Source organism: Loxodonta africana, chromosome 25 (genome assembly GCF_030014295.1).
Source record: "Loxodonta africana isolate mLoxAfr1 chromosome 25, mLoxAfr1.hap2, whole genome shotgun sequence".
Taxonomy (NCBI): domain Eukaryota; kingdom Metazoa; phylum Chordata; class Mammalia; order Proboscidea; family Elephantidae; genus Loxodonta; species Loxodonta africana.
The window spans coordinates 52,360,721-52,384,885 of record NC_087366.1 but is presented as its reverse complement, the minus strand read 5'-3'; the positions used below and the strand labels follow the sequence as shown (position 1 = coordinate 52,384,885).

Genomic DNA, 24,165 nt, shown 5'->3' with positions numbered 1-24,165 from the left:
CCCTTATTCTTGTGCACCTCTTAGTGTCAACTAAGACTCTTTGGTCAACGAAGACTTCACCCAAATTGGGTATTACCTTTCCCATCACCAAAAAAAACAAGTGTCTACTATCTAGAAAGTGATTCCCTCTCCCTCCCGTTCCCATCCCTGGTAACCATCAAAGAACGTTGCTTTCTGTGTGCATACATATCCTTGTCTTTTTATAAAAGTTAAGACCATACAATATTTGCCCTTTTGTGATTGGCTTATTTCACTCAGCATTATGGTCTCCAGGTTCATCCATGTTATATCTCACAGACTCCTCATTATTCTTCATAGTTGTGTAGTATTCCATTGTATGCATGTACCATAATTTGTTTATCCATTCATCCGTTAATGGGCACTTAGGTTGTTGCCGTCTTTTTGCTATTGTGAATAATGCTCCAATGAACATAGGTGTTGTTATGGATTGAATTTATCCCCCAAAAATGTGTGTCAATTTGGTTAGGCCATGATTTCCAGTATTGTGTGGTTCTCCTCCATTTTGTGATCTGATGTAATTATTCTACATGTTGTAAATTCTAACTGCTATAACGTTAATGAGGCAGAATTAGAGGCAGTGGCTAAGAGCTTGGCCACTAACCAAAAGACCGGCAGTTAGAATCTACCAGTCAGCCCTTGGAAATCCTATGGGGCAGTTCTAGGGTTACTAGAAGTTGTAATCCACTTGATGACAACGGGTTTTTTCAGGGCTTATGTTAATAAGGCAGGACATAATCTACAGGATTAAGTTGTATCTTGAGTCAATCTCTTTTGAGATAGAAAAAAGAGAAGTGAGCAGAGAGGAGAGGAGCCTCACACCACCAAGAAAGAAGAGACAGGAGCGGAGCACATCCTTTGAACCCAGGGTCCTGTGCTGAGAAACTCCTAGACCCAGGGGAAGATTGATGACAAGGACCTTCCCCCAGAGCTGACAGAGAGAAAGCCTTCCCCTGGAGCTGGACCCCTGAATTCAGACTTCTAGACTCCTAGACGGTGAGAGAATAAATTTCTGTTGGCTAAAGCCATCCACTTGTGGTATTTCTGTTATAGCAGCACTAACTAGCTAAGACAGCATGCATATGTCTATTCACGTCACTGCTCTTGTATCTCTAGGATATGTACCTAGAAGTGGGATTGCTAGATTATAAGGTATTTCTATTTCTAGCTTTTTGAGGAAATGCCATACCATTTTTCATAGTGGTTGTACCATTTTACAATCCCACCAACAGTTATAAGATGGTTCAAATTTAACTGGGCATCCTGAATATTTGCCAAATCTGGCAACCCTATCTGTGATCAAGTACCTGACCAATAACAGTGTGCCTGCTGCTATCAAGTCGATTCCAACTCAGAGTGACTCCATAGGGTTTCCAAGGCGTAAACCTCTATGGAAGCAGGCTGCCACATCTTTCTCCCAGGGAGCTGCTGGTGGTTTTGAACCGCTGAACTTTTGGTTAGCGGTCGCTTTAACCACTGTGCCATCAGGGCTCTAATAACAGTGGTGATTGTAATAAGCACAGCCCTTAGTGTCTTGGAGATTCCTGGGTGGCCCAAGCAGTTTGTGATTGGATGCTAACCTTAAAAGTTGGGGGTTCAAACCCACCCAGCAGCACCACCAAAGAAAGGCCTAGTGATTTGCCTCGATAAAGGTCAGAGCCAAGAAATCTCTATGGAGGAGCTCCACTCGGTAACACATGGGATCGCCATGAATCAGAATCAACTCCATGGCAACAGCATTAGTTTGTGGTCTTGTTTTCTGGTGTCTGGGAATCCCTGTTCTGCCTGTTGCTGGTTGTGGGACATTAGGTAATGTCATTTGACAGCCTCCTCCTCAGTCTTCTCATCTGTGAAGTGGGGATAATAGCCCCTTCTTCACAGAGTTGCCGGAGGATTAAATGAGATAACGCCTGTAGAGCCCTTAGCACGGTATCTGGTACAAAGCAGGGGCCCAATTAACGGCAGCCAGTCTGGTCGCCATGAATCGGAATCGACTCAACGGCGAAGGGTTTTTTTTTTTTTTTTAGCCTGGTATTCTTGACCCCACTTCCTGATCTTCTGCTGACTCACGGGGTGTTTCCTGGAGAGTCTCGATTGCCCCAGCCTCGGGTTTCACCCAGTCACTGGGAACTTGGCCTCGGAGTCGGGCTGCAGCCCCGCCTTTTCCACCCCTGCGGCCGCGCTATCCCGGCAGCCGTCGGCAGGTGGCAGCACAGGCCCCAGCCCGCCCCCCGGACGCCGCTCTCCAGGCCGCTGGGCCCGCAGGCTCCCGGGCCGCCGCCCAGCAGGCCACACCCAGCCCGCGCCGCGCCCCCTGGCGGCCTGCGCCCGCGCCGCGCCCCCTGGCGGCCTGCGCCCTCGCCGCGGCCCCGCCGCAGTGCGCCCGCCGCCGCGCCCCTCCCAGCCAGCCTCGGTCGGCAGCATGGCGGGCATCGCGGCGCGGCTGGCCAGGGACCGGGAGGCGGCCGAGGGGCTGGGCTCGCACGAGAGGGCCGTCAAGTACCTGAACCAGGACTACGCGGCGCTGCGGGACGAGTGTCTGGAAGCCGGCGCGCTCTTCCAGGACCCCTCCTTCCCGGCCCTCCCGTCTTCGCTGGGCTTCAAGGAGCTGGGACCCTACTCCAGCAAAACCCGGGGCATCGAGTGGAAGAGGCCCACGGTAGGGTGCGGGGCCGGGGGCCGGCCGGGTGCGGGGGGTCGGCCGGGTGCGCGGCGCCGGGGGTCGGGCCGGAGGGCGCCCCGCCAGGCCCCGGGCGGCGCCACATCGTGGGCGGAGCGCGCCGGGGGTGGGCTCGGCGCTGCGCGGCCCCGTTACCCTGCGCGGGGGGCGCGCGGGAGGCTCCCCGGCGGGAGCTGGGCCTCCGGGACCCTGCGGTCCCCTCTGCCGCGACTGACACCCAGCAGCAATCCCAGGCCGGGGGAGGCGGGTCACAGCCCTCAAACCCCCAAAACTGGCCCGCTGGGAGAGCCGCCCTTGGACTTGGCAAAAACTGGGGTGGCACGAGGGGGCCTGGTGGAAACTTTTATTGGGGGAGTTGGGAGCAGGGTCTGCAAAAATAGGAGGGTGGGAGGCAGTATCTGACTAGGAGAAGTCAGCCTCCAAGTCTGCTCTGTCCGCGTCAGGGAGAGGGAAAGGCCAGAGCCTGGTTTGGTTTGTGACTCTGTGCTGTCTCCTGCAGCCTCGGTGGGTAGATGTGTCGGCTTCTTGTTTATTTTCCAAGTGGGAGCCCGGGAAACTGCCCCATAATATTTACGCTGGTGATTAATAAAGGACACGCGGGATGCCGCAGGGAGCGAGTTTGCCATCGTCTTCACTCCACTGCTCCAGAATCCTCACCTAGGGAACCTGCAGGCACCCTCATTCCGCCCTCAGGGGCTCTGTCCTCCTCGCCTGCCCGGCTTTGGGACAAGTTCTGCTTCCTCATTTAGTGGTCCATTTTGCAAGCTCCTGTCCTCTTCTATGGGACTGTCAGAGCTCCCTCACCACACCTGAATGAGGCTTCCCAAGAAACTCAAGCTTTAGATTCCTGTAATGAGCAGGAAAGGAGCCCTGGTGGCACAGTGGTTAAGCACTCGGCTGCAAACCAAACAATTGGTGATTTGAACCCACCAGCCACTCTGCAGGAGACATATGGCAGTCTGCATCCCTAAAGGTATAAATATACAGCCTTGGAAACCCAATAGGGCTGTTCTACTCTGTTCTGTTGGGTCGCTATGAGTCGTAAGACTGGATGGCAGTGGGTTTGGTTTGGGTTTGGAACAAGCAGGAGCATTCTAGCCCCATTGTCTGGCACAGTTAAAATCTGTTGCCACTGAGTCAATTCTGACTCATAGAAACTCTACAGGACAGAATAGAACTGCCCCATAGGGTTTCCAAGGACCACCTGGTGGATTCCAACTGCCAACCTTTTGGTTAGCAGCCGAACACTTAACCACTGCGTCACCAGGGCTCCCTAGAACGGTTGCGTCCATTTATAGTATTCATTTATTCATTCGTTCAGCAATATTTATTGAGTGCCTACTGTGTGTCAGAAAACCCTGGTGGTATAGTGGTTAAGTGCTACGGCTGCTAACCAAAAGCTTAGCAGTTCGAATCCACCAGGTGCTCCTTGGAAACTTTACGGAGCAGTTCTACTTTGTCCTGTAGGGTTGCTATGAGTCCGAATCGGCTCGATGGCAATGGGTTTGGTTTCGTTTTTTACTTTATGCCAGGCACTGCCTTAAATGCTCAGGATACATCAGCAAACAAAGCAGACAATGACTATCTGTGCGATGAATTGCTGTGAACCCCAAATGAAGTTTTGTTGTGAAAGTGATCCACAGGCAAGAGAATGTTTGCACCTTGCATTTGGACAGCACTTTACAGCTTACAAAGTGAATCCATGCTCCCCTTCACTGTTCTTTCCCTCGTCAGTAAGCACTTACTGAACACATCCTATATACCAGACACAGTGCACGTAGTGTTTTCTTCTGAAGACTGGAGCCTAGTGAGGGGAGACAGACAGGTGACCCAACAGGTGGAGTTTCCTGCGAGATTTCCGGATGGGGAAGTAGAGATTTAGAACCATTTCAGGGCTGCTGGGTAGGGCAGGGCATTCGGCAGTTGAAGACGTTGAGGCTTTGAAAGGTTAAATACCTACTCAAACAGGTATACATGGTAGAGCTGAGACTGTTTCTAGCCTGTGCGTGTCTAGAGCCCATGACTTTACAGCTGCTTAGCTCTGTCCCACCTTCTCAAACATGCCAGGCCCAGGCAAGGAAAACAAAAAGTTTCCACTAGATCTGGACATTGATGAATTGCTGGTGACCTCAGCAGAGCTATGTCAGTGGAAAGGCGGGGGTAGAAGCAGATTGCAGTGGACTGAGGAGTCAGCCTAGTCCAGAGTTAGGAGATGGAAATGGAGAATGTGATCAATTTCTTTTGAAAGCATGCCTGTAGGAAGAGAGACAGAGAAAATGGCAGGTAGAGTGAAACCTGGGGCTTGATGAGAGCGCCTTGAACGTGCTCTGTGTGGAGCCCCCAGGAAGGAAGGGATTGGAGGTGAAGGCAGAGAGCAGGTAGTCGTGAAACAGGGTCCGAGGATGTGAGAGTATGGGGTCCTGGGAGGGCAGGGGAGCCGGTTAGCCTTGGGTGGAGGAGGGCGTGCTCTTGCTGGGAGAGAGACTGGTGTCTCAGGGGCAAGGGGTTTCACACCACTGGTGAAGAGTGGCTGCAGGGAGGGAAGGGGGATGAAGCAGAAAGTGGCTGACGTCCTGGTGAGGCCAGGGACTGGCTCAGGGGTCACAGTGAGGAGAAGAACTGGGCTGGCCAAGGATGGCACACCAGAGCCTCCCAGCACCCAGACAGGTAGGAGCCCCTTGTTCATTGCCATCTAGTCGGCTCCAACTCATGGCAACCCCATGTACAACAGAACGAAACATGACCTGGTCCTGTGCCATCTTTGTGATCGTTGGTGTGCTTGAGTCCATTGTGTATTTTGAGTGCTTCCCAACTTGGGGACCTTCATCTTCCAGAGCTGATCCGTAGGGGTTTCATTGGCTAATTTTCAGAAGTGGATCACCAGGCCTTTTTTCCTAGTCTTTCTTAGTCTGGAAGGTGCACTGAAACCTGTCCACCATGGGTGACCCTGTTGATGCTTGAAATGCCAGTGGCATATCTCCCAGCCACCAGAGTGGGACAAGCTGACAGGCAGGACGTGGAGGAGCAAGGCAGGTATTTTCCTCATGAGGGAACCAAGCCTCTGAGTGGTTTAGGACTTGCTTATATTCAGCTGACCGAACTCTGCCTTGGACTTGCACTTCCAAGGTCAGTGATTATCATCATCAACTTTTCCTATAGTAATAGTAACAACGATAATAATAGGCAACGTCTGTGGAGCGCTTAACCAAGACAGGCTTACACGGTGACCTAGTTTAATCACAAAACATCCTGTGTGGTGGGTATGCTTATCATCATCATCCCCATTTTACGGATGAGAAAACTGAAGCTTAAAGAGGTTAAGTAACTTGCCCAGGCTTACAGAGCCCAAATAACAAGCAGCAGAGCCAGGATTGAAACCCAGGCTGTCTGAAGCCCAAGTCCTCAGAGCCCCTTGTCTCTGACTGGCTCATCTCAGATTTAATTCAGTGTCCTGCATGCCTCGCACAGCATTCTACTCTCTGAAGTACTTCTGCGTGCCACTCTGGGCTTGGACTTCTCTGCAGAGGTTGCTAGAGGCATGAGAAAGTTTCTGAAACATAGTGGAAAAATGCCCCTGGGGTGAGTGCCTGGTGCACGGAGGATTATCAATATGGTTAGAATAAAGAGGCTGCCAGCACCATGGCCCATCTATTCCGCCAGCCAGGTAAGTGCTTGACTGGCAGGCCTTGCTTGGTCTGGCAGACCTTGTTGGCCTCAGCAGAGAAGCATTCTCAGAGCAGGGAGACAGGGCAAAGGCAGGACGAGAACGAGCTCTGCTGCAGACTGGGGCTCAGGAAGGGCTCCCGCAGGGTAAGCCAGGGCGGACCAGGGCTGCATCCAGGTCTCGCCTGCTTGACAGAGGGCTCGCTGAGGGACGTGGGGTGGTGGCACCCATCTGTGACGCTCAGAGCAGACATGAGACGTAACAGCAGCTCGTACACACTTAGGCAAGAGGAGCCCAGATTTATGCCTGACTTCCTCTGTGGCTTTGGGGGGGAACGCTTAAGAATCAGGAAGCACACCCAGTGAGGCCTGCCGAGAGGGCCTAGGCCGGCACCATTCCAGGCTGGCTTCCCTGGGCTGCTTGTGGGCCCACTGCCACTGAGGTTTTAACACCCTGGAGACTTGTTAGCAATCAGTTAGAGGCAGTGCAGGAGTGGAAAGCCTGGGTGCTTTAGTGTTAAGACGAGGAAGTTCAAATCCCAGTGCTGTCTCTTATGTGCTGTGTAACTTTGGATACGTTGTTTTCCCTCCGTGAGCTTATTTCCTCACCTGTGAAATGGGATAATGCCCCTTCTGAGTTCCTGAGAGGGTAGCGTGAGATTAAGCACGAAGCACACTGTCCGGTATACAGCAGGTACGCGATACATGAATGCTTCCAGTATCTCTAAGCCTATGGAAGAATTCAGGGGGCATTGGTGGTTCAGTGGTAGGATTCTCACCTTCCACGCAGGAGACCTGGGTTCGATTCCTGGCCAGTGCACCTCAGGTACAGCCACCACACATTTGTTGGTGGAGGCTTGCGTGTTGCTATAATGCTGAACAGCGTTTCGGGAGAGCTTCCACACAGACTAGGAAGAAAGACCTGGTGATCTGCTTCTGAAAAATCAGCAACCGGAAACCCTGTGGATCACAAAGGCCCGATCCACAAGTGGTCGTGCGATGGCCAGGACCGGGCAGCGTTTGTTCTGTTGCGCATGGGGTCAGGGGCTGCCTCAACCGCATCCAACAATAACAGAAACATCGCCCTGCCCTCAACACGTGTGTACGTATTAGGAAGACAAGAGAAGACCCGTGAACACAAGATAGCCCACAATTAAGGACTAAGCTGCAGAATTACAACTACCCTGGTAATCGGAGTCAAGGGGGCGAGTGAGGGCTAGACTATGAAGGGGGGCTTCATGGAGGAGGTGGGAGTGAGCTTTGAGATGTGGTAAGACGTGAAAGAGGAGCCCTGGTGGTATAGTGGTTCGATCCTCAGCTGCTAACTGAAAGGGTGGTGGTACAAACCCACCAGCAGCTCCATGGGAGAACTATGTGGCAGTCTGCTTCTGTAAAGATTACAGCCTTGGAAACCCTATGGGGCAGTTCTGCTGTGTCCTATAGGGTTGCTATGAGTTGACAACAAGACGTGGAAGGGGAGAGAGCAGGGTGGGAGGGGGAGGAACTCCGTGCAAGCAAAACAACAACTTGTGGGCCGGAACAGAAGAGAGGGTACGAGCTTGGCGGGTGGGGTGGCCCCACATCAAGGGGGGTCTGGACAAGACACTGCCACAGCCACTAGGACGTAGCATGATGGAAACAGCTGCAGGCAGCTTGCAGCATGTGTGATCCAAGTATTGCCCTTCTCAGTCAAGACCAGCCCCACCCGCCATCGGGGCCATGGGGTGGGGCGTCAGGAAGGACACCAAGGACACCGAAGCCCAGAACTCTGACTGGGCCCATGCAGAACGTTGTCCAGAGGAGAGGGAAAGGGGAGAAGGGGCACAGGGCACCCCTTGGGAACCGAGGCTTCCTGACTGCAAATGAACACCTGGGGGGCTGACGGCACTTTGTGGGTCTTGTCCCCAGGAGATCTGCGCTGACCCCCAGTTCATTATTGGAGGAGCCACCCGCACAGACATCTGCCAAGGCGCCCTGGGTAAGTAACGGGACCAGAGCAAGCTCTGAGGTCTTGTCTAAAGGTGGTGGCAGGAGGGGTAAGGGACAAACCTTGGCTTCTCCTTCCAGGCAACTTAGCGGGTTCCCATTCCTGAAGCCCTCTGAGCCCTTGAAATTTCCTATCTGCTGACACAGCAGTTCCACCCCCAGCCCCATGTCGAGGCACTCAGATTGAGGACCTCCTATGGCCCCTGAGTGATGCAGAGGGTTAATGAGCTCAGCTGCTAGCCAGAAGGCTGGAGGTTCAAGTCTGCTCAGAGGCTCTTCAGAAGAAAGGCCTGATGACCTACTTCTGAAAAACCAGCCACTGAGAAGCCTGTGGAGTACAGTTCTGCTGTGACACACATGGGGTTGCCATGAGTCAGGGTTGACCCAGTGGCCACTGATAACTGGTATGTCCCCTGCACTGGGCTAGCTGCTGAGGTGACAAAGATGCACCTACGTGGAGGACCACCTTTCTGGACTTCAGCCGCCCTTGGTCTCAAACCCCAGGGCCAATTCGAGGTGGCCTGTGAAACAATCTGGCTTGAGGGCCAAGTCGGGGTACTCCCTTGGCACTAAGACATCGTCTTCTGAGGTGCAGGAGCCCACAGGAAAGGCCTCTGCAGGGTAGGTGACTCAGGGTGACTGAAGAGGAAACCCCAGTGCTCGCTGCTGAGAGGAAGTCAGAGTACCGGGGAGTTCTCAGTGTTTGCAAGTCAAGGTCACCATGGTATCACAACAGGGGAAGCCGGGTTGTTGTTGTAAAGGCCGTTGTGACGTTCATTTACTTCAGACCAGCCGGAGCACCTGGACCGGGAGCGTGCTTCTGAGGCCGCGCTCTGATTTCTTTCCGGGCACAGTGCTTGTTGAGCATCTGAACCTAGACTCCCCCGACTTTAGTACGAACGCTCCCAAGACTGCCCTGAAGTCCCAGCAGTGGGCCTGGGACTGTTATTTAGCAATCTCCTCCTCTTTTTTTTTTTTTAGTGATAATTATAATACGAGCTTGAAATTGCTTGAACAGATTATTTGCTGTAATAAATCAAAACCCTTTTCCTGCCATCAGCTTCAGCTGGCTCCCCAAGCAACTCCATCAGTAACAAAACTGATCACCTTGGCTAGTACCTCCTTTCTTTGCCCACTTAGCAGAGGTTACTCATAATAATAGTGATTGACATATACTAAGGGTGTACTATGTGCCAGACCCTAAGCTAGCTTGCAAAACTAAGGTGTTGTGGTTATTCCCATTCCATAGATGAGGACAGTGAAGTCTTGGGAGTAGCTTGCTTAAGGTGCCACAGCTAAAGTGGGACCTGGTATACAAATGCAGTCAGTTGGACCCAGGGCCTGTACACTTAACCCCAAACTAGACTCCCTAGGAGGGTCCTGGGGGAAATTCCAACCCCTCAGGAATGTTGAGGCAGCTGTTTGAATCGTTAGGATGGGCACCCTAGGAGCCCACGGGAAAGGCCTCTGAGGGAGAACATTACCAGCCCTGGGCGGCAGAACTGAGCTGGTCTGAGCTGAGATTCCAGCCAGATTCCTGAGATGCCAGCGCACATTCTTACCTCCCCATTCCTACCTTCCTGTCTCCTTCCCCCTCCTCGTCCACCGAAGAAAGATGACCAGGGGTCCCTCAGCACCTAAGGTAGATGCCCTGGGAAAATCCATTGGTTAGAGAAAATGCAGGTTAATGGGGCTGGAAGCTGATGGAGACCTCAGCCACACCTGGGGCTTTAGAAACTCCAGACAAGGCAACTACACACCTGTCCTAAACGGTACATCTAGACTGAACACCACTCCTGGGCTGAACATACACCTGGACTGAACGCCACACCTGGACTGAACATACACCTGGACTGAACGCCACACCTGGACTGAACATACACCTGGACTAAACATCTACTTCAGAGTTTAACAGCACCTTAAGAGCCTAATTCCAAGTAACAGAAACATGATGTTTAAGTCCTGTTTAAATACTCCCAGGGCATTAGGAGAGGAGACGGGCAGAGCCTGCCTTCCTGGGGGAGTATCCCCCTCTGTATGCACCAAGGAGCCCTGCTGACACACTGGTTAAGAGCTCGGCTGCTAACCAAAAGGATGGCAGTTCGAATCCACCAGCTGCTCCTTGGAAACCCTACGGGGTTTCTACTCTGTCCTGTAGGATCGCTATGAGTCGGAATTGACTGGATGGCAATGGATTTGGTTTTGGTTTTTGGCATGCACCAAAACAAATAAAAACCAGATTACATTTAAGCCTTTTAAAACTTTCTCAGTAACTGGTGTGTTATTTCTAAGGTTTTTTATACCACACTTGCCATTTTGTTCTAGCTTTTTCTTTTGGAGGATTCTGGTTAGAGTATAGTCTTTGAAATGTGGTTTACTGAGCTTTCGCCACGGTTCTGGCATCTGGGCACAGGTGGTCATGTGGTGACAGTCACCAAGTCCCAACATGTCCAGAAGTCCAGGGGCAAGGGCCGTGGCAGCAACACCCAGGCAGGTGGCCAGAGATTGAAGACCTTGGGCAGGTCATTGTGCTTCTCAGGCCTCCGTCTCTCCTGCAAGTGGGGAGCAGGGATGTGAATGAGGGAACCGCAAAGATCCCCCAAGATGTGGTATTCAGCCATTCTAAAGCCATTCCTGGGCCTGGCACTGAGTGTAGCCGTTGTGTTAGGGGGCTAGAACTGCCTAGAGGCCATCTTTATCTCGCATGTGGAACGGGAATAGCACCTGACACCTGCATACCACTGTAACTTACTGAGGTAATATTTCCACCCCTACCACCTGCCTGTCAGTTTGTCCTATTGTGGTGGATGGTGTATTGCAATGATGCTGGAAGCTATGCCAATGGTATTTCAAACATCAGCAGGGCCACTCATGGTGGACGAGTTTCAGTGAGCTTCCAAGCCAAGACAGACTAAGAAGAAAGGCCTGGAGATCTAATTCTGAAAATTAGCCAATGAAAACCTTACGGAACACAAAAGAACGTTGTCCAACTCACTTGCTTTGGACAAGTCATCAGGAGAGACCAGTCGGTAGAGGAGGGTATCATGTTTGGTGACGTAGGGGGCCAGCGAGGGTGAGGGGACCCTCAGTGAGGTGACTGGTCAGTAGCTGCAACAGTGGATCAAACGTGCCAGCGATTTTGAAGATGAAACAGAACAGGCAGTTTTGTGTTGTACGTAAGGTCGCCATGAGTCGGAGTCAACTACCTACCTACCTACCTACCTGCCTACCTACTTCCTTTTCTCCCTCCTCCCTCCCTCCTTCTCTTTCTCCCTCCCTCCCCCCGCCCCACCACCTAGATAAGAAAATCTGAGGCACAGATAGGGGAGGTCACATGCATGGCCACACAGCTAATAATTGCCATAGGAATGAACCCTGATGAGATTTAAAATTCTCTGTCCTTTTCATAACCCATGCTCCCTCCGATTTGCCAAAAGGCTGAGCAGAGAAATATGGAGGTGAAATTCTCAAAGCAAAATTCACTTTCTAGACCTAACTGGCTTCCACCTGAGACTCACTCCATTACCTGGTGAACGTGGGTGAGTGATGTCCTTGGACTTGGACTTTTTCCAACACCCTGCCAGCCTCCACTGTGCTGCCCAGCGTGGTTAATCCAGACTCCCCCCACTTTCCCAGAAGGCTCAGCTTCGGAGCTTCAGCAAGGTAATCTGAACCATGTGTGCAGAGCTGCTCCGACTACGAGCCATCCATGGTGCAGAACGTGGCTGTGCTAGGAATCGACTCAGCCCAGAAAAATCTGCCCCTCTCGGGCCGGGGATGGAGACCAGACTAAACCTCCGCTGGGCAGCCCTGCACAGGGCCTGCAGCTAAATCTGGCTCTGTAATTGCTGGGAGAACCATTTCCTTACAGGTGATTACCACTTGGAACGACCCCCAAGGGCCCAGGAAAGTCAAAGTCTGTCTCTTCTGACCACTAATGGTTTTCACTGGACCACTGCCGAGTTTTCTCCACTGTCCCCCACGCCCCTTCCAGCTCACAGATACCAGCACCTGGAAGGCACAGATCAGGGTACCCGGCAGGCCCCTGCTTCCCGGGGGAGAGCCTGAGGCTGCCAACACTGCCAAAACTGTTGAAACAATAAGCTCCATTTCATTGAAACCCAGCCAGTGTTCTCAGGGCTCCCTCAGAAGTGGGTCACCCTGCCTCCACCCCCACAGAGTCATGCAGGCCCCCAGAACAGCAACAGGAGGTGTTGGGCTGCAGGGTGCCTCTCCCCAAGCCCAGCTCAGCAGAAAGTGAAGAGAGAAAGAGGGCAGACCCAAGGGAAAAGCACGTCTAGTTTCCAGTCTCTGCTCCCTCCACTGCTTACTAGCCTGTGTGGCTTTGGGCAAGTTATCCAACCTCTCTGAGCCTCAGTCTCCTCTTCAGTAAAATGGGAATAATGATAATACTCCCTTCCCACAGCTGAGGTGAAAAGTGAAATTCATCTAGGCAAACATTCTTGGTAAACTGTAGAAGCCTGAACCAATTCAAGGGGCCAGGATTATTATTGAGTCCAGCTTTGTGAAAAGGCTCTTTGCCAGATTATAGAAGAGAGGAAGGAAGAATGAGGAACAAAAGGGAAGAGAAGGAAAAGGAAGCAAAGCTGGTTTGGAAACCACACCTGTGTCCACCAAAAACTCATATTCTAAGCATGGAAGTGCCAAGAAGGGGGAAGGGCAAGTTTGGTATATTTGGCCGACACAGAGCTTATAACACTCAGAAGCAAAGAGAAATACATGTGGAAATAAACATAAAGGGGACAGCTATGGACTCTTCAGTTTTAAAAATGATTTTTAAAATAATAGGTGCCCATTTTTATTTTGACGGGCTTTATATTTTTTAGAACAGTTTTAGATTTACAGAAAGATTGAGAAGGATCACACAGCGAGCTCTCATATACCTCACACCCAGCTTCCCCTGTTTTAAACATTTTATGTTGGTATGTACGTTTGTTACAATTCACAAACCAATATTGATACATTACTATTATTAACTAAAACAAAAACAAACCAAACCCATTGCCTCGGAGTCCACTCCGGCTCAAGATGACCCCCTTTGTTACAGAGGAGAACGAACTGCACCTTAGGGTTTTCTTAGCTGTAATCTTTATGGAAACAGATTGCCAGGCTTTTCTTCCATGGTACTGCAGGGTAGGTTCACATCACCATCCTTTGGGTTAGTAGTTGAGCGCAAACTGTGCACCCAGGGACTTTGATTGTTAACTGAAGTCCATACTCCATTCAAATGTCCTTAGTTTTTCCCTAAAGTCCTTTTTCTGTCCCAGGATCCCACCCAGGACACCACATCACACTTAGTTGTCATGTCTCCTTAGGCCCCTCTTGGCTGTGACAGTTTCTCAGACTTTCCTTGTTTTTGATGACCTTGACAGTTTTGAGGAATACCGGTCAGGAGTTTTGTAGGGTTCCCCTTTATTGGAATTTGCAGGTATCTTTTTTTAAAAATATGCAAATAGTTAAACAAGAAAAGAAAATAGGTGTTGGCTGGTTTGATGAAGAAAGGAAATCCTTTTTTTTTCTTAAAAACAACCGTTTACCACTAGCCCCAGTGCCACTCTCACCACCCCGGCCGCGGCCCCACCAGCCGCCCGGGGCAGAGGTAAGGTGCTGCTGATTCAGCATCTCCTCCCAGCTTCTCTCCTGGCTAAATGCGAATGCTCTTTCACAGCTTTCTCCCCAGCGGCTGCTGCTCAATGCTCCCAGCTCCCTCTGCTGCTATGTCCAAGACAGCTTCATAAACAGGGCAGGATGAACCAAGCACCCTGCTCTTTTGCCCAGGGGTGCCTGTCGTGCCCCAGCTGCCCCCCTCCGCCTTGACGTATTGGGGTTTCTGCCTCCTCAGATCCCTGAGGAACAAATCTCTCCCTGGTTGTTCTGCCCCCAGGAGAAGGAGCAGTGGGAGCCGTCCCCCTGAGGGATCCCCCAGTCCCCCACATCCTTTCCTCTAAAGCCACAGGTGCCCAAGAGGGGTGTCCAGGATCCCAGCCTCCTGCCCACGTGCTGTGGAGCAGGATGTGGCATTTCACTTGTTCAGGTGCCCCCACGGTTTTCCCCTAGCTTCCACGGCCCTGTGTGGCCTTAGTCATCTCACCTCTGAGACAAGAGGGCTGGATCGGATTTTCCTAAGGCTCTGCTACTTCTGCATCCTATGACTAAAACCATTTAACTTCCCTGGCAGCCCCTGCATTTTCACCTGCTCAACTTGAGCTCAAACGACTGCCCTCTGAGGTCCACAGAGCCTGGCTCAGCATCAGTCACTCAACAGTACTGGCCTCAGGGAGGCCCCTTCTGAGGGTTTCAGAGACGAAGGGCCTGTGCTCTGGGGACTGTGGTGGGTGCTGGCCAGCCACGCTTGCATGGTGGAGCCCATGCTGAGGGTTATCAGTGCTTCCCGACTTCAGCAAGGAAGACTCTAGACCAGCACTGTCCAATAGAACTTTTTTGCAATGACAGAAATGTTCTGTATCTTCACTGTCCAGTCAAGTAGCTACTAGTCACATGTGGCTGTGGAGCACTTGAAATGTGGTTAATGTAACTGAGAATCTGAATGTTTAATTTTAATAACTGCACATGGCTTGTGGCTTCCACACTGGCTAGCACGTAGCACATAGGCTGAGCACTGGGATCCAGTGTCCTGTCCCTTACTCTCCACAGGGCAGGTTGGCCCTCGCAGGCCTGTGTGTCTCTGCACAGGGCCAAAGCAAGGCACATCATGAATCAGCACACATCTAAACCGTGTGGGCTAAGAGCCAGGACTTGGGCGTCGCAGTCATGGGCTAGACTCTGGGCTCTGCCGCTTACTAGCTCTGTCCCTCTGGGTAAGTCACTGTCCTCTTCAAGCCCGAGTTTCCTCATCCATCAAATGGGGGATAATAGTACCTACCTCAGGGCGATGTGAGGATGAACTGAAAGAACTCATGTAAACCTCAGCGTACCAGAGGCTGATGCATAATAAAGACTTTTAATTACGATATTTTACTTTGTTTTGGGGGAACGTTTATATAGCTAATTAGGTTCCTCTTAAACAATTTCTATACATATTGTTTAGTGATACTGGTTACACTTTCCACAGTGTGTCAACATTCTCTTTATTTCCGTTCTGGTTGTTCCATTTCCATTAATCTAGTTTCCCTACTGCCCCTCCCTTACATTCTCATCTTTGCTTTAGGGTAAATATTGACCGTTTGGTCTCTCGTAGATGGTTTTTTAAAGGAACACAGTACTCACAGGTGATGTTTATTTTATGAGCCAATCTCTTACTTGTCTGAAAGGTGACACCTGGGTGTGGTTTCTGTACATAAAAGATATCTCAGGGCAATAGTTCCACGTGGAGCCACAGTTGATGCCAGATGGATTCTGGCTGAAAGTAGAGAATACCAGAAAGATATTTACCTGTGTTTTATTGACTATGAAAAAGCATTCAACTGTGTGGATCATAACAAATTATGGATAACATTGTGAAGCATGAGAATTCCAGAACACTTAATTGTGCTTATGCGGAATCTTTACATAGACCAAGAGGCAGCTTTTCATACAGAACAGGGTATACTACGTAGTTTAAAGTCAGGAAAGGTGTGCGTCAGGGTTGTATTCTTTCACCATACTTGCTCAATCTGCATGCTGAGCAAATAATCCAAGAAGCTGGACTATATGAAGAATAATGAGGCATGGGGATTAGAGGAAGACTCATTAACAGCCTTCGTTATGCAGATGACACAACCTTGCTTGCTGAAAGTGAAGAGGACTTGAAGCACTTACTAATGAAGATCAAAGACCACAGCCTTCATAGAGAACAAAAATCCTCACAACTGAACCAATAAGTAACATCGTGATAAACAGAGAAAAGATTGAAGTTGTCAAGGATTTCTTTTTACTTGGATCCACAGTCAACACCCATGGAAGCAGAAATCAAGAAAGTAAATGATGTAATGCATTGGGTAAATCTGCTGCAAAAGATCTCTTTAAAGTATTGAAAACCAAAGATGCCACCTTGAAGACAAGGTGCGCCTGACCCAAGCCATGGTGTTTTCCGTTGCTTCATACGCGTGTGAAAGCTGGACGATGAATAACAAAGACCAAAGAAGAGTTGACAACTTCGAATTGTGGTGTTGGCAAAGAATGTTGAATATACCATGGACTGCCAAAACAACAAACAAATCTGTCTTGGAAGAAGTATAACCAGAATGCTTCTTAGAAGCAATGATGGTGAGACTATGTCTCACATACTGTGGACATGTCCCTGGAGAAGGACATCATGCTTGGTAAAGTAGAGGGTCAGCGAAAAAAGACCTTCGACGAGATGGATTGACACAGTGGCTGCAACAATGGGCTTGTGAGGATGGTGCAGGACTGGACGGTGTTTCGTTCTGTTGTACACAGGGTCACTATAAGTCATAACTGACTCGACCGCACCTAACTACAACAACAGGGCAATGGTGTAGGAGGTTCCTCTAGTCTCTACTGGTCCAGTAAGTCTGGGCTTTTTAAAGAATTTAGAGTTTTGTTCTACACTTTTCTCCCATTCTATCCAGGACCTTCTGTAACGTCCTGGATACAACTAATTTGCCCTGGTCAGAACAGTCAGCACTGGTAGCTGGGCACCAACTAGTTCTTCCGGTCTCAGGATAGATGTGGCTATGGTTCTTGTAGGTTATTAGTCCTGTAGGCTAGTTTCTTCCTTGAGTCTTTGGTTTCCTTCCTTCTCTTTCACTCTAGATGAGAAGAGACCAATAGTTGTATCTTAGATGACAGCTCGCAAGCTTTTAAGACCCCAGATGCTACTTACCAAACTAGGATGTGGAACATAAATTTTATGAACTATGTCATGCCAGTTGACTGAGTTGTCCCACGAGACTATGGTCCTAAGCCTTCAAATCCAGTAAACAAATCCTGTGAGGTGTTTGGTTATATCTAGGAACTGTAAGTAACTGTGCTCCCTATGTACTTTACTATATGTGATATATGTGCAGTACACACATACATGTATATACATACGGCCATAGATATGTCTATACCTGCACCTGTATACATACGTATGTATCTTCCTATATGCATATATGCATACGTACCTACCTATGTAAGCATACCTATATTTTTTGTTATTGCTGTTGTTGCAAAATTGTGTGTATTACAGCATTTACCAAAAACTTCCTTTATTATGTGCTTCTTAGTGTCATCATTTACCTTGGTCAAGTTGTGCACACTTCACCCACATTCAATACTGCCTTTCCCATCACTAAAAGTAACAAGTGTCTACTATCTAGAGATTCCCTACCCTCCTCTTCCCATCCCTGGTAATCACCATTGGACCTTGTTTTCTGTATATATACCTATTATTTTCTTATAAAAGTGCGATCATACGATATTTATCCTTTTGTGATTGACTTATTTCACAAAGCATAACGTCCTTCCAAGTTCATCCACATTATATTTTGAGAACTCGTTGTTATTCTTTACAGCTGTGCAGTATCCCATTGTGTGTGTGCACCACGGTTTACCCATTCATCGGTCAATGGGCACTTAGGTTGTTTCCATCTGTTGCTATTGTGATTAGTGCTGCAATGCATAATAAAGATTTAATAAAATGCAAATTACACGTCATCTCTGGGGAGCAAGGGTCTAGAGGGGAGAACTGTGAAGTGAGGTTGGAAAGGTGAGATGGAGCCAAATCATGGAAGGTCTTAAATGCCTGGCTGGGTCCCAGCTTTAGCACTTGGCAGCCTGTGGCGTTTTAGGGTGGGGTGTTAACAGGGTAGAAAGTCCAACTTTCAGGAGTCATTCTTTCTTTTTTTTTTTTTTGGCAATATTTTATTGTTGAGGTGAAAGTTTATAGAGCAAATTAGTTTCCCATTCAACAATTTACACACAGGTTGTTTCGTGACATTGGGTGCAAACCCCTGAATGTGTCAGCAGTCTTCCTTCTTCTCTGGGTTCCCCATGTCCATTCGCACAGTTTTCCTGCCTCTATTGCTCTTTTGGACTTTGCTTTTGGGCAGATGCTACCCTTTATGTCTCATATAGTTGATTGTTCTGAGGTGTGCAGTCCTCACTGGTGTTATTGTACATTTTATAGGCCTGTCTATTGTATGGCTATAATGTGATCTCTGGGAGTGATTTCACTTCCAAGTTTGAAGGGTGTCTCAGGGCCATGGTCTCAAGGGTTCCAATTTATTTTTTCTTGATGTTTTCCCCAAGGGGCTAGGAGCGTCTTGGTGCTACAGAGCTTGGGCACTCTCCTCTCCTAGCACACGCCCTTGCCTCCGTGCACCGCTGTGGTTTTAGCCGCAAGCTGTTACTTACCCATCTGTGAAATGGGAATAGTGGAGAGGTTTTCATTTTGAGACCATAAAACCAAAAGGTGCCATTGGAGCCCAGGGCTGCCTCTTGTGGCTTCTCCATCTGTCTAGGAGTTAGGATCAGAGGAGAAGATCTCCAACATCACCCTCACTGAGTCAATCCACAATATGACCTTTCTCCTGCCATTGTCTGTCCCAGTCGCAGTTTGACATTTTTCCTGTGGTTCAGCACTCTAAGTGCCCCATGAATCAAGGAGAATTGATACACCCCTCCAGATCCTCCAGGAGGTGAGGGAGGAGATTGCTGAGAAGTCTGGACAGAGGTTGGCAGCTGAGGGCCAGACTCCACCTCCTCTCCTCCTGAGGGGTCTATGACTGCAGCAGGGATCAGAGGAGGAGGGGTGGAGTTAACTGTGATTGGGGGATGGCAGCCACGAGGAGCTACCTCTGCTGGAGGGCTAGGAGGTAAGAACTCAAAAGGTAGTCGGAAATGGGGGCCATGGGCCCAGCTGGGTGCAGAGCTAAAACCGCAGCAGGCTGCTTCCTTTGGTCCAGGGCAGCTGAGGAAAGGAAGGTGGCTCAGCTGCTGGGGCAGGGACTCCCTTTGGAGAGTTGTGTAGTTGCCACAAAGTTCTGAGTGTGGACATCAAGCCAGGGCCTCTTTCTCCCCCTTCCTTGCTGCCTTTTACCCTTGTAGCCCCCTGCTGGAGGAGAAGCAGGAGAAAGAGAAGGCAAGGGGAAGGGGACGCAGGGTTTGGTACTTCTCTCTTGCTCACAGTTCTGATGTACAGTTTACCAAAGGCGGCTGAAGACCTTTGTGGTACTGGGGGCGGGGGATGTGAGTAGAGCTGAGGATCTTCACCCTTCCCTCTGAGTCGTTGTCAGCTGCTGTCGAGTTGGCCCCCTACTCACAGTGACCCCACGCACGGCAGGATCAGACCATTGGGGTCTGTAGGGCTGATTCTCAGACCTTTCCTCCTAGCCTGTCTTAGTCTGGAAGCAAAGCTGAGACCTGCTCAGCACTGTTGTAACAGTGCACAAGCCTCCACTGGCAGACGGGTGCTGGCCGCACATGAGGTGCGCTGGTCTGGAATCGAACCCTGGCCTCCCGCCTGGAAGGGGAGAATCCTACCACTGAACCACCGCTGCCTCACTTCCCACTCCTGGAGCCTGGTCAGAGTGAGAAGTGATTGCACATGGGTGGGGAGCCCCAGCTGCGGGGTGTTCTTTTCTGGGCTGCTGCCAAGCTGTGAACTGAGTAACATCAGTGGCCGCCCAAGGTGACTCATCGGCCACCACCTCGCAAGCCTGGCTTAGCCAGTGGCGGGGTGTGCACTTCCTCTAGAGATCCTCCTCCGTGCCAGCTCCAGAGGGGGTGTCCCTCTGTTGGCCCTTCAGGGGTTCCTTCCCCCCGCCTCCCTTCGAAGGCTGAGAGGGTGCGGCTGCCGTCCCTTACTGGGCTGCCCAGGAGCTGAACTTCCACCAGCATTTATCCCTTTAGGGTGGCGCTCACAGTCAGCTGGAGACTTGTTAAAATGCCATTGTCTCAAGAAGAGTAAATTTAGCTAGAAGCAGCCTTCAAGACCTTGGTCCCTTTATCTTTTATCTAGCTGTCATCATGGAAAACAAAGGAACAAAGTGCTCATGAATGAGACACAGGACAGGAACGTTTTGAGAGAGAAGGGTGTCTTAACCTCAGCACTATTGACATGTTGGGCCAGATGATTCTTTGTTGTAGGGGACTGTCCTGTGTATTGTAGGGGACTGTCCTATGTATGGAGGGGATGTCCTATGTATTGTAGGGGACTGTCCTGTGTATGGAGGGGACTGTCCTGTGTATGGAAGGGACTGTCCTGTGTATGGAGGGGGCCGTCCTGTGTATGGAGGGGGCCGTCCTGTGTATGGAGGGGGCCTTCCTGTGTATGGAGGGGGCCATTCTGTGTATGGAGGGGGCCGTCCTGTGTATGGAGGGGGCTGTCCTGTGTATTGGAGACGTTTTGAGTCTCTGCACTTGACCTTCCATCTCCCTGAAAGCGCTCCCCAACCTACCTCCACCCAGGTGCCTCTGGCCCCAGTCCAAGCTCCCCTGGCCCCAGGTCCCCGTATCCCACCCTTCCTCCAGCCCCAGGCTACCCTGTTCAGACTGGACTCCTAGCGCTGACCACCATCAGTTGTAATTACCTTCTTGTGTCTGTCCCCACACACGATGGCCACCCAAGAGCAGAGCCCTCCCTCTCCACACCCAGTTTGTTGCTGGAGGGGTGAATGACAGACATGTGAACCTGAGGCCAGCTTGCAGAAGAATGGATACACACTGCAGTGGAGCTGAGGCAGGGACAGAGGTGTTCAGAGGCTCGCACCAGTGACAGGCTAGGCAGGCCACGGGAAATGGCAGTGACAGAGTACAGGGTCCTGAGGCCCTGGGAAGCCATCTGGGAAGGCGGGGGCTGGCACTGGGCTTCAGCTGTGCTCCTTCTCCAAAATGAAAAACTTCCCCCGCCTGTGTTTAGAATTGAGAGGGAGAGAGAGAGAGTGAGTGTGTATGTGTGTGTGTAAATTCGCATCTGCTTCCCTGTGCAGGCTGCTGGGCTGAAGCTGCCCCAGACAAGTCCCTGCCTCACGGAATTCCATTCCGCGGGGACTGTCTGCAAGTAAACAGGCAGCGATGCTCTGATGTGACAAAGCTACAACAGGACAGGCATGAGGAAGGCCCAGAAGGCTATCCTGCATTCCTTGGGTGACTTCCCACCTCTGCCTCACTTCCTGTTTGTGGAGGAAAGACAGAAATAGTAGAAGGGAAAGGAGAAAACACACAACAAATATTATGCTGTCCTCGTAGGAAGACTTCCAGCAGCCACCAATGTTAGTACCCAGTGCCTTCCGCTCTCCTTGGAGGGCCCCAGCTGACCTTCCTGACACAGACACGGACTAGAGGAGTGTGGCTCTGGAAATTTACTGACATGGCCCTGTGTGAATTACCTTTTCAGAAGAGGGTTCTGGAGCTTAAAGGAGCCATTCATAAGCTCTGTTTATGAACACTCTGTGCTCAAAGGAAGGGCTGGGAGTGCCCCTTGTTGCAGGGGTCCTGGCTGGGTGCTTACGTGTGGAGCAAAGGCTGCGTACCCCTGGTGTGCTCTCAGGGAGACACCCGGGGGCTGGCCCAGGTGGAAAGTTATTTTTCCCCGAGACAATTAAACCTTTTTATCAAGGTAGGTCCAGATTGTGTGAGACTGGAAGGTGAGGTGGCTCCAAAAATCCGACTCAGGCCTCCTTTCCCAATTAGAAGGGGAGGAGAGTCTGAGCGTGGGCAGGACTCCCTTGGGGCCGTGAGCTGAAGGAGCTTAAGTGATTCAAGGGGTGCTTGAGGGTGGGCCAGAGGGAAGCTCGCTATATAGTTGTTGAACAATTGACTACATTAATAAATGGATACCCTTCTGCCATGGGCTCAAAAACAGGGTAAAAATCTCTATAGAACCCCCAGCCAAGGTAGCTGGGAGAAAAACTATCAGATTGCAGCCTCGGAGGAGGGGGAGCCGGTTTGGCTCCTAAAGGACCCCTTGTGTTTTGTTACGTGAGGAGACAAAGCAGAGAAGAGGCTGTGAAGCCGGCCTCACGCCAGGGACCAGCAGTTCCCAGGCCCACTGAGCCAGTACAAAAGAGAAGTGGAGACGACCAGGGCAGGACTATCCACAGTCCCAGCCAGAGATTCGGTCAGGCTGGCGGATGGCGGATGGTGGGTGGGGGGCTGCTCCACCACTTCAAGGGCCGCTCTTAGGTTCTGAGTAAATGCGTTGGTCTCTACAGCCCCACCAGTGCCCGCTTGTTACGTTTACCTCTTTATTTGGACCTCTTTTACTGCATAGGATGGAGTCCTGGTGGCGTGGTGGTTAAAGCGATCAGCTGCTAACCAAAAGGTTGGTGGTTTGAAACCACCCACGGCTCCAAAGGAGAGAGATGTGGTAGTCTGCCTCAGTAGAGATTTACAGCCTTGGAAACCCTGTGGGGTTGCTCTAAGTTGGAATCGACTGGACGTCAGCGGGTTTAGCTTTTTTGCGTCCTGCACAGGGAGCAGTGGTGGCTCAGTGGTAGACGTCTCACCTTCCATGCAGGAGACCCTGGTTCCATTCCTGGCCAGTGAACCTCACACATGTCCACCACTGTCTGTCAGCGGAGGCTTGTGTGTTGATGTGGATGCTGAACAGGTTTCATCTGAGCTTCCAGACTGAGAAGGACTAGGAAGAAAGTCCTGGCAATCCACGTCTGAAAAATCAGCCATTGGAAACCCTATAGAGCACCCTTCTGCTCTGACATAACGTGGTCGCCGTGAGTCAGAGTCGATCCAATGGCAGCTTGTTTTATTTATTTATTTATTTATTGGTGCTTTCAAAGAGTTTGCAGGAGCTCAGAATGAGGAGACAGGCCACATATACACTTAGTGGGGCCACGGTCCTTCCCACATGTCACCCCATGCCCACACTGTGGCTCCCCTCCCTCGTCACTCTCACCGCAGTCCTGCCAACCGCCGTCAGCCCTCACTTTCCAGGGCAGGATTGCCAAATGTGGCTGGTGTTTGGCACGTAAGGCACCCTCGGTCAAGACTTAACCTCTGAGGGCTTTCCATGTTTCCTCCCATTTAATTCTCGACTCTAAGACCATTTCCTACTGTTATCCCCATTTTAGACACACACACAGGCACAGAGAGAGTAAATAGTTGGCCCAAAGTCAGAGCCAGGATTTGAACTCCGTGTTCTGGCTCTCATGTTTCTTAACCTTTTGGGGGTAGATATGGGAGGAAAAGGAACCCTGGTGGCACAATGGTTAAGCACTCAGCTGCTAACCGAAAGATCAACTGGTCAAACCCAACAGCCACTCCACGGGAGAGAAGACCTGGCAATGTCCTTCTGTAAAGATTTCAGCCCAGGAAACCCCATGGGGGCAGTTCTGCTCTGTCCTCTAGGGTCACTATAAGTTGAATCAATGCAATGGCACACAACAACATGAGAGACAAATCTGACTTCCCTTCCTAGAAAAACACAGATATTCACATACATGCAAAATTTGTGTAAACTGTTCAGGGTTCTAGAGCCCTGAAGCCCGTCCTGGACCCCTGGCTTCCGTTTCTTCATCTGATCTGAGCAACTGTCTGAGGATAAATTAAAACAAAACAAAAAAAAAAGCTGCCATCAAGTCAACTCTCCACAGGGTTTCCAAGGAGTGCCTGGTAGATTTGAACCACTGACCTTTTGGCTAGCGGCCAAGCTCTTAACCACTATGCCACCGTGGCTCCTGTCTGAGGATGGGCCTTGTTATTACCTCCCTTCCACAGCTGAGAAAACATAGATTCAGATAAATTTAGGAACTTAATTTTTTAAATAAATAATTACTTCTTTAAATAAATTTCAGTAATTTTTAAAATTTTAATCTAAAATAGAATTATAAAAAATAATTTAAATAATATAAAATAGGAAGTCAAGTTCACACAACAACTACTAGCTCAGGTCA

At 50.3% G+C, this 24,165-nt stretch overlaps 1 protein-coding gene across 1 annotated transcript in view; it reads left to right on the top strand.

Moving 5' to 3' along the window:
* Positions 1-2,413: 2,413 nt before the first annotated feature.
* CAPN2 (calpain 2) overlaps positions 2,414-24,165 on the top strand; it is a 61,152-nt gene continuing 39,400 nt past the window's right edge. The window contains exons 1-2 of the mRNA XM_064276852.1: positions 2,414-2,677; positions 8,270-8,339. Of these exons, the coding sequence (XP_064132922.1) occupies positions 2,441-2,677; positions 8,270-8,339 (307 nt within the window). The 5' untranslated portion in view covers positions 2,414-2,440. The remainder of the gene's footprint in view (positions 2,678-8,269; positions 8,340-24,165) is intronic.